Source organism: Protomyctophum bolini, assembly GCF_963924005.1.
Source record: "Protomyctophum bolini genome assembly, chromosome: 13".
In the NCBI taxonomy this organism is placed as follows: Eukaryota; Metazoa; Chordata; class Actinopteri; order Myctophiformes; family Myctophidae; genus Protomyctophum; species Protomyctophum bolini.
In genome coordinates this window covers 25,122,023-25,132,909 of record NC_137874.1, presented here as the reverse complement: position 1 = coordinate 25,132,909, position 10,887 = coordinate 25,122,023, and the positions used below count along the sequence as shown (strand labels likewise).

At 41.3% G+C, this 10,887-nt stretch overlaps 1 protein-coding gene across 2 annotated transcripts in view; it reads right to left on the bottom strand.

The window, feature by feature from the left end:
• Window positions 1-4,878: 4,878 nt before the first annotated feature.
• The window catches only part of dscama (Down syndrome cell adhesion molecule a), a 113,251-nt gene continuing 107,242 nt past the window's right edge, over window positions 4,879-10,887 (bottom strand). The window contains exons 29-33 of one of the 2 annotated variants that reach the window (XM_080779962.1): window positions 10,633-10,748; window positions 9,841-9,990; window positions 8,435-8,671; window positions 7,979-8,281; window positions 4,879-7,059 (exon numbers count right to left, since the gene is read on the bottom strand). In XM_080779962.1, the coding sequence (XP_080636088.1) occupies window positions 6,680-7,059; window positions 7,979-8,281; window positions 8,435-8,671; window positions 9,841-9,990; window positions 10,633-10,748 (1,186 nt within the window). In that variant the 3' untranslated portion in view covers window positions 4,879-6,679. The remainder of the gene's footprint in view (window positions 7,060-7,978; window positions 8,282-8,434; window positions 8,672-9,840; window positions 9,991-10,632; window positions 10,749-10,887) is intronic. The other variant, XM_080779961.1, reaches the window with a different exon arrangement.

Below are 10,887 nucleotides of genomic sequence, written 5' to 3'. Positions count from 1 at the left end.
GGCAGGCACGGACCCACAGCCATCGAAACAATCTAGAGCAAACAAAAAAACATTTTTTTATCCTGCTGATAGAGGAATAGTAATTAATTAATAATGTATGGCTGCTGCCAACATGAAGCGTTCCATTTGTTTTTATTAATCATGTCAACCGAGAACTTACATTTCAACACCAAGTTCCATCTATTTTTATGTACTAGTACTAGCTCATTCAGTCATGTTATTTCATGCATAGAGGATTAGCAGAAATAATTTTGGGTGTGCTGTAGTGTTTATTGCTTTAAAGAAACTTGATATTTGTAAAATACAGAGCATGTGCATAAGCACCCAATAGATGGATTATCTCATGCTATTGAAACCAGGTCTAGCAAATGTAGCTACATTACCTAAACTGGATCCACTTCGTTTTGTATGCAGTTGTATTCATAATGCAAGTGTGGCATCCCCCATTATCATTTACATAGAGGGATTAAAGTGACACAATAAACAGTGTGAATAGCGATACGGAAAAATATATTTGGCAATGCAGTCTCTACCTGTATGGAGAAGATGCTTGCATGCACACAATATGGGAGATTATACATTTACATTTATATATTTAACTGGTCTTCATACATGCGACCAGTTGATGTGCTTAAGACTTTTGTGTGGCTCTGCGTATAGATTAGAGGAAGTTGGCTAAAAGCCACCCAATGTACAATATGTGTGGTATTTGTAATTTAAATGTGGTACTTTTACAGTAACAAAACAAATAATGGTGTAGCAGGGCTATATTTTGAAATGACTACGCCACCCTCACAAATAGGAGTGAGGGATCCTACAAACCATAGCATTAACCGTCCATACTAGACCTTACCCGTTCTGAATATATGAACACCAAATTATGTGTGGGTAATGCAATGTAATAGATCACATTACTGATTGGGAGGGAATTGTCCTGTCTCGCTATAGCGCACGTAGGCTACACTATCGCAAATATAGCAGATTTATCCCCCAAAAAGCATATTTTGCAATAAACATTGTAAAATTCTGCATTTCCAGTGACCCCTATGGATGAAAATGGAATCGCTTTGGGCTCTCCATTGATTAAACCACCCTCGACATGTGAATGAAATTTGAGGTGGATTGGACATTCCGTTGGTGATTTGTGTCATGTTTTGTAAAACAGGCCTCTCCCACTAACTCCCCGCTTTTTTGTGAGATTTGCACAAAAGCTGTAGGTGGAAGACCAAAAAGGGTGTTTTGAAGAAAAATGGCGGAAAATCTATCCTGATGCAAATGGAAATGGCCTATATGGGGAGATGCATCATGACCCAATTAATGAATCCAGGGAAAGTGACATTTTGTACTGTATACGTTAATCCAATATGTATAGAACTCTGTTCTGGATTCACAGAACTCTAGGTTACACCAACCTTCTGAGCAAGGCCCAAATTAAATTCTGAGAACCTTATCTGAATGTTAAAATACAAAAGGGAAGAGGGGTTATTATAGCTGGGAAATCATGATCCTAAAAGTGGGACTGAGCCCAAGGGCAGGTGATATAGGGTGAAGGCTTCAGGGCCTACTGGGCCTCAAACCAGAGGTCACCCCTTTTATGCACTACCCTTAAAGGGGCAGTGCTACAATGTTATAATTGACCCGCTAGACTTAATAAACTGGACCTGAGTTGGCTCTGTACTTGGGCGGGCTTCTTTCTACAAGCTCACAAAACAGCTGGAGGCTGGGGTTCAAATGGTTAAATGACCACACATTGATGCAAGGCCCTTATGAACTGGAAATCCCCCCTGCAGATGAAAAGAAGAAGGACGTCGTACCTGAAGACTTTGACATCGACATGGGCGCCGCAGAGACGGAGAAGGCAGCTGTGGCCATCCAGTCGCAGTTCAGGAAATTCCAGAAAAAGAAGCAGGATGTGAAGTCATAGAGTGGGGCGTGGCTGTCACCCCAGCAGCTCCGCCTCCTCCCAGGGAGCTGCTGTTGTGTTGTGTCCAAGTTGTAGGCTTGGTCCTTGCATGTCAATCCTACTGCACCATCATGGACTTAACGGGTCTGGTCGGGGACGGGGTTGGTTTGTAGGTGTATAGTGGCCGGCGTGGAGTTATAGTTACTACAATACACTAAACAATAATGTTTGTGAAATGGTATATGTGTAGTTTATAAATGATTTGCTGTACACATCAGTTGTATTAATTTATTGAATTCTGGATGTATCGAAATGTTTTCCTATAATTTTGCTATTTCTGTTTTCTATCTTTTTATTGTTTTTTTTATTGAACACACTACATGGTGGAGGTGCCGTTGCATTCAAACATTTAATAGTCTTTCTTCCTGTACACGTACGTCAACATAATCTATGTGAACTGAAGAAGGAATGACGATTGATGAGAAGCTGTTGCTCGTGAGACCATTAATGAACTGCACTCGTCCAAATAGCCTACGCGTATTGATTCGGTTGATATTGTTACTGATGATTGTATTGGTGATCAAACAATGTGTAGTGGATTAAGTACTCATACCAATACCACAATGTAGAAATACTCTAGTACAAGTAAATGTCCTGCATTCAAAACTGTACGTGAGTAAAAGTACTGTGCAAAAGTATTGGCAAAAAATACCCCCCCCCCCCTTTTTTCTCTGCTATTTTTGAACAAAATCTGAAACTAAAGTTTTCAATTTCAAATAGCATCTCATAGCTAGGTTCTTAAAACCCGGGCTTACTGCTTCTGCTGTTGCAACTGTGTGTTTTCCTACCTCTCCATCATGTCCGTAATCTATGCTATGTATGATGTGTTTGTGTTTTTTTCTTCATAAATGTGCTTGTAATTAGATTCCACTTGTTTGTTGTCAATTCCAAAAACACGCATGCATGCATGCACGCACGCACACATGCTGTTTTACTGAGACAACATGTAGACCAGGAAGTGAGACCAGTGTCTGTGACATCACAGTTACATACGTGTTTCTTGTCTCCCAAATATAATTAAGATGAGATCTGGTGGCAAAAGGGGTGAAGTGGCCCTTTATAGGGGGGCATTGAGGTGCTCTTGGTGTAACGTTGCCCATGGTCCAAAATGATGAGAAACGAGGATAACTTTTTTTTTCAAATTTTCAAAAAACATGGGCAATAACCCATCGTTTTTGTCAAATTGCGGAATTGCGGAAATTGCGGATTTTTTTTTCTTCATTTTCTTCATTTTTTTCAAATCCTCAAAAATGATGAAAAACGGCGCGCTATAGTATGCCGTACGATATGGGCTATAGCCCATGGTCCAAAATGATGAGAAACGAGGATAACTTTTTTTTTTTTTCAAAATTTCAAAAAACATGGGCTATAACCCATCGTTTTTGTCAAATTGCGGAATTGCGGAAATTGCGGATTTTTTTCCCCATTTTTTTCAAATCCTCAAAAATGATGAAAAACGGCGCGCTATAGTATGCCGTACGATATGGGCTATAGCCCATGGTCCAAAATGATGAGAAACGAGGATAACTTTTTTTTGGGCTATAACCCATCGTTTTTGTCAAATTGCGGAATTGCGGAAATTGCGGATTTTTTCCCCCATTTTTTCATTTTTTTCAAATCCTCAAAAATGATGAAAAACGGCGCGCTATAGTATGTTACCATGAAGGCACTGTGGCAGGGCTATCAGGCCCTGTCACATCAGGCCCCTCTCACAGCACTGTGTGCCATGACCGGGTTGTCATGGTACTGGTCATTGTGCTTTCAAACTAAACACTGAGAACATTGCTACACCAAGAGAATAAAGTTAAGATTGACTCTGAGTTGCTGCTGGTAATTAGAAACAACTGATTGTGAGCCACCAAAGTCACACCAAGTTGAGGCTGGTGTGTCATTAGCACTGTCAGAAACTGCCCCCAATTCAAGAAATCAAAATATAAACCAGTTCTGGACAGGGCCTTTAAAACGTAAACTGATTTGTGGCCATGTAAAAAATTCGTAGCTTAATAAACTACATTTTCAGCATAGAATTGCCAGCAGTGCAAGTGACAGTTCCACATTTTCCCAGGCAGATCAGAGGAAGGGATTCAATTCAGCCGGGCCCGGGGCCTTATTTATGACAGCAATTATTAACCACCGAGTGTGGCAACAAATCTCTGTCACTGTGCTTAATTTGTTGTGGACTTCAGAAGTGGGTGGTGAATATAGTTGTCATCCTGAGTAATATGCCTTCCTATTAGAACTAGGCACATGATATAGGCGCATGGAAGCAATTTTCAGTCAGAGACATCTGGGAGCTGAGATCTGAGCAGCTTCACTATGACAGACAAGGACACCCTCAATCAATAGATGATTTAAGGACAAGGGGACCCTCGTTGATAGGCACAGTGGTCACACATTTTACCTTGTTATTGCTGTGCATGGGCCTAAGAATCCTGACGGGAGTTTGTCTATAAGTTTTTCTATAACTTTTAATGTTTGCTTCCATGAATACTAACAAGTGCTGTCCGTGGATGCTGACAAGTGATTAGACTCCCTTTGTCTTGACCTCTTCCATTAGAAAGGACATTTCAACATTGATTTTAAATCAGGCTATAGGAGGATTCGGGAGGAAGGGTAGAGGAATGGATTAATGAAGACTTTGAAACACTGCCACCCCCAGGCAAACACTACTCAAAATGAATACACATTGACCAGCCTGCCATCCTACTGCAAATTACATTTTGATTTAGAAAATAACTATTCTGTGGATGGGTCGGTGCTGTTAGATTAAAAGATGAAAATAAAAAACCATTAGAGAGCCATGACCTTAACCAACCCTGCTCTTCCATGGCTGGTCAGAAAACCGCTGCGCTAGCATCTCGGAAACAGCCATCAGTCAATTCACGTCAAAACCGTGGAAGACACTTTGGGGAACAGCCATTTTATTAATCAAATTTGAACCGTGTGTTAGTTTCTCTTTATTCCAGTGCCACACATGGTGAACACTCATGTTAAAAATAAAAAGTGACATTTTCTTTTTGTTAAAATGTATAATCATAATGAAGACAGTTAATCATATAACTCATCATAGAAACTGACATAATGACCTCACAGCATTCTTGATCAAACTCTCTGTCCAAGACTGACTTAAAGAAACAGAAAGAACAGGAAATGGGCCAGGGCAGACAGCAATAACAAAAAACTAAAACAAAGAAATCATAGGGAAAAAAACAGCTTATTATATCCACACTTCTTTTTAGATATTTATTTCCCATAGACATTACGTTTGGTTTGAAGGGGGATTCTGTTGGATTGTCTCACGTTTCTTTTTTTCCCTGTAGAGGAACATCACTGCAATGCAGCAACAGTAAAACTACTGAGGAGGAGAGTGAAGCCTAATATATCATACTCCGTCGTACGGTGGTGTCGCTTGCCGAAAAAACCTAACTTGCTAGGTCAGTTTCTTTATGGCAAGAGACACCCTGGCGCAATAGAGTATATTATAGATTAAACTCGAGAGCCCTGAAGACTCCATCTAGTGCACTGAGAATAGGGGGCTCTATAGCTGGAACACACTTGAGTTGGAGTGTGGTGAAGTGCAAACCAATAGTTTCTAACTCTCCCTGTTCTAGCTAACGACATTTACCACCCTGGCAAATTAGCAGTGGTAAACTACACCTGAATACATAGCTGGAGTGTGTCCAGCCCTGTAAGTATACTCACAACATAGTTATTTTTTTTCATTAATACAGTACAGCATAGAGCAATAATTTTCATATAATTTTTCTCATATCTTTTTTTTTTCTTTTCATATTGCACCATCAGAGAATGGGACACAGAGAAAGATCAACAGAGACTCCATTTCCTAATCAAAACGAGATAATGTGCAAACATGACTAAGGACTTTATTAACCAAATCAATTCTTCCCTGTAATATCCACAAATAAAAGTGATTTCTCTTTTTTATATATATATTTATAGTAATAAGAATAATAAATCTTCACATTGGATCATTTCATAGTGTGACAAAATGCTTGACTGGGCTGTCCAGTCACTATCGTAATCCATGACTGGGCTGTCCAGTCACTATCGTAATCCTCATTGTCTTTTAATTGGTCAGTCCCCATGCATCCATAGGAAATAGATTTTTTTTTTTTCTTCAAAAAAGTAACAATTTGAGAGCAGCTGAAAAGTTTGGACTGGTGTCAATTGCTTTCATTCCGAGATTTCACCCAAGTTTCATTCAGTGTTTCAGAAGGATATTCCATAGGAAAAAAATTACTCCAAATAATCATCTTCCACTTCCAGAAACAAAAGATGTCCGGATTTTTATGAAAACATTGTAGTAATGGTATTAATTGATCATTTGGTAATCAATAATTAATAATCATTAATATCTGACAACTAACAATTAATAATCACTGATTAATTATTAAGAATTAACAATAATCAATAATAAATAACGCTCCCATAGTTACTCAATTAGTTTGGCAAGCTCCGCCTGGAGTCAATAGTGATGCGTGAAATTGTCTCAAGTGAAAAATAAAAACAAAAAAACCCAAACAAGAGTTGAAAGAAAGCTCTAAAATAAATAAAAGGAGATTAGTAAAAGTGACCCCCGCCCTTGATGGAGGGGGACGTATATACAGAACTGCGTGGTGAAAGTCAGTTTACTGCACTTGAGTGTTAAGTCCAGTGTTAAGAGTGAGTTCTAGTCCCGCCCATGGGCCCCTGCTGTTATACCAGCGTGTAGGACTTTGCGTAGGGGTTGCTGGTCTGTTTCAGGTGTCCTCGTGAGTCCAGCAGGGACTCCTGAGAGGTGCTGAGCTTGGCGGCCTGGGACAGCTCAGAGCCCTCTCTGTGGGGGAGCGTGGCTGCGGAGCCAGGCTGCCACTGTGCCACTGGGTCCCTGCTGGCCTGGGGGGCCTCTGTGGGCGTAGGGGGCGCCATGCGGGAGGGTCGCTTCAGAGAGCGACTCTTCTGGGGCTCCAGACAGGCCTGGCCCATGGCCGCTCCCTCCCCACTAGCTGTCCCCCTGGACGATCCTGAGCAGGTCATACCTCGGTTCAGTAGGAAGTCCATGCGCAGGTACGGAGGCAGGTGCACCAACTCACCACCTGCAGGGAGGAGGGCAGAGTTAGAGAGGGACAGCAGAAAGGGACATTGCTCAGAAAGTCCTTGTTAAGCCAAATATAACACATTACATTTTCATATAATCATTTATTTCCACAATAGATTGTCCATCAATATATTAAACTAGGGCTGCAACTATCTTATTAATTCTTACAACTAATTATTCTAAAACAAAAAAATATTTATACAATCATATTTACTTATATAATAATATACATCCTTAAGTAAGTATGCATATGGGATTCATAGTTCACATACTTCCCTCTAATTTAACAGTAAGCTCAATTTACCTCCATTTACTAGTCATGGCATTGACAAAACCCCAGGTTGTATTGTGGCCAATCAAACTACTGTTTGATTACTGTATGTTATTATATAATTAAATTATTATTATGTGAGTTACCAGCACGTTGTGGCTTAGGTTGTGTGATCTACCTAGCTAAAGAAATACTCCAATAATGCTGGAAATCAATAGAGCACAACAGCCTCTTCACAACAATCGTGACTTCAAGTCAAAGCGTCCTGATTTGGGTGTTGGTATTAGAGGGTTAATGTCAGCATTCCACTGGATGTTAAAGTTTAGGCATGGAACATTTTCAGTTCATGCTGTGAGTACATCAACTGCAGTGAGGAGATTAGTATAGAACCAGAGCTTAGGCCCAAGATTTTAAAGCACTGGTTCCTCAAATCTTATGGGTCCATTTGGTTCCATTTGTACACTGTCAGAATTAAATGAACACTGATGATTTTACAGTGTAAATTGGGGGCCCAGAGATCAAAACCTTTATCAAATGGGGGTCCACGTGGCCTAGTGTATATCAAATTGGGGGGTCTTTTGAAATGACAAAGTTTGAGAATCACTGCTTCAGAGCCTGTAGCCACCGGGCAAAGTGACCCTCTCACCAGGTCTGTGGGCCTTAGGCACAGCCATGTTCATGACCCGGCTGACATCCTGAGGCTTGGGCGGCGAGGCGGTGAAGCGGCAGATGCCTGACTCGGACGGCGTGCTGGAGGTCAGGCTGTCGGTGTAGTCGTTGGTGCCCGCCGTCATCTGCTCCGAGGAGGTGTCGGAAATGAAGCACTCGGTGATGGTGAACTTGGCGTGGCGTAGCTGCTCCTCCATCTTGGCGTGTTCGTAGGCCCTGGCCAGCTCCTCGTAGGTGGACGAGGCGCTCTCTGTCGACACCATGCTGCTCCGCGCACGGTCTGTTCACATGGCCAGTGGGTGGGGGTTAGTGGAAGGGTAAGTGGAGAGAGTTAGTAGCGGCAGCTGTTAAAGGGGTCGGGGTTTATTAAACTCTGACTCATCTGAACCATTGTTAGGGAAGGTTAAAGTTATTGTTAAGTTGTTATATCCACTGAAAAATAAAGGTTTCTTAATGGATATGACATGTTTACCTGTGTCCTGAGATGGGCTGACGCTGTAGCTGTCACTCTCCTTGTCGACGGATCCGGCGACTCTGGGAGTGGGCAGCCTCCAGTCGGTGCTGAGCGTATGTGCAGAGACCGGGGGGTGCGGGCGATTCAGGGTCCACTGGCTGGCGTAGCGGTTACGAGCGGCAGGTCCGGCTTTGGCTGTGCGACGGGCTGTGGGGTCTGAGGGGAGATGGCAGAATGATAGTTTACCTCGTATCCTATAGTTTAAACGTAGAGATTGTTATTTTAGATGTTTTGATTATATTTTTGAGACTGATGCTAGGTTCTTGGTTTACCTGGGATCCTAGTTTCGTGACGCACTACACTGTCTCTCTGCATTCTATGTATGTGATCACCTTGCTTATTGTATGTCGCTCTGGATAAGAGCGTCTGCTTGATGCCTAAATTGGTAAATTGTAATTGCAAATTGATAGAGGATTATACAGCACAGCTTATTTGAGGGACACAATTTAGAGTCCAATTCACATTATATTGACATCACGTAAGCCTATCAAGGCTGTTCAGCTGATGTGGTTATAGGTTTCATGCCTTTAGTCTAGCATGTACCGGTAGTACCTTTTAAGCAAGCAGACAAAATTACTGAGCGGAATAACAATTGACCTATAGCAAAGCCCGTCCCCAAACTACTATGGTCCAATCACAGCTAAGCATAACATGGGTTAGACAAACTCTCCACGAGTAGTTTTCCTATATGATAAAACATTGTTTTAATAAAGAATTGTCATGCAGATATTTTTCCAGTGCATACGGCAGGCCTTGACAGATTTGGAAGAGATTTTAAAGGTCTGGTTCCAAAAATGAACCAGTATTTAATGTGTAAAATCCATGATATTTACATTGGAATGAATGAGCGGCTGGAAGGTGTCTAAGTGGGAGAGGGCGGGGCTTAGCTAAAGGTGAATTACAAAAAGAAAAGTATTCAACCGCTTATATCAGTGATTCTCAAAGTGTGGTCCAGGGACTGTCAGAGGTCCTTGAGGGGGGTTCCAAATGGACCCTTACGGTTCTCTAACTCTGAGAGTGTATAAATGGAACCAAATGGACCCATATGGGTGCATTTGGTTTCATTCGTGCGCTCTCCGAAAGATCCCGCACACTGTCAAAATAATCTTTTTTGCAAAATAACATTTTGGTCCTTTATCCTTTATGATATGAAGGTCTAGGACCTTCTCAGTGTGCACTGGGATCTTTCTCGTGGAGTGCAATTGGTCCTTGATATAAAAACGTTTGAGAACCACTGGCTTATATGTACACAAGCACAAGCACAACAACTACATGTTTCTGTTTCAAGAGGGGGGAAAAAAGAAGGGAGTCCGTACTGGACTTACTGGTTCCAGGCCTGGCGTCAGACACATCTACCAGTGGTCCGGTGGCCTGGGACAGGGACTGGTAGTGGACTGTGTGGGTGACTGTAGAGGACTTCTGCTTCTGGGTTTCGCCAAAGTCGTTGTCGGTCAGCAACACTGTAGACCTGTCATCTGTAGCACAGCAGGATAATTATAGTTAACTAAAACAAACCAAAACAACCAAAAGTAGAATTTATCACACTTGTGTGAAGTGAGGGGCGCTCTTATCATCATATAGCATCATACATCATCACATTCCGTGCTCACCCAATCAAATCATCACATTCAGACACAGACACAGGTATACAGACACAGACACAAAGCTGGGCAAACTCACATTTTAGTGATACAATAACTAAAACTAACTAAAATCACAGAGAAAATATTCTGTTGTGAGCTTATACATTTGCAAATTTTTCAAACCTTGTTGAATCTTGCCCCTGACTAATCCATATTACAATAACATGTAATTAAGATTAAAACTAATGGAAACTAAACAAAAACTTAATATTTCAAAAAAACTAAAACTAAACTACATTAGCAAACCCACTTTGAAATTTTAACAAATTAATTAAAAAAAATAAAATAATAAACCTTGGCACACACAATGTCCACAGAAAGATATTTAAGGACCAAAATGTGTAGGTTCATTGGTTCAGTTCACCACTTCACAAACACAGAGAGAGAGAGCAGAGTGCTTTTCCATAGCTTCCAGGAAATCATTGGTATGCTAGCAGCATACGTACAGTACTATAGTAGCACATAGACACTTACCTACGGTCTCCATTGTGTCTCTCTCCTCGATGAGGAGCTGAGCTCTGGGGATGTCAATGTGCATTCTTAGGGTCTGCTGCTGTTTGTTGATTGGTTCAGCTGGACGTGTGTTTTTACTGGAGATTAGATTAGATTAGATTAACTCAGAAAAAGTGCAAAGAAGCCTTCCTTGTAGAAACAAACAGTATTATTGATTATTTCTCAGATAGGCAATGAAGGTTCCTAGGTTTGTGCTCAGACGGAGTCACAGCCAAG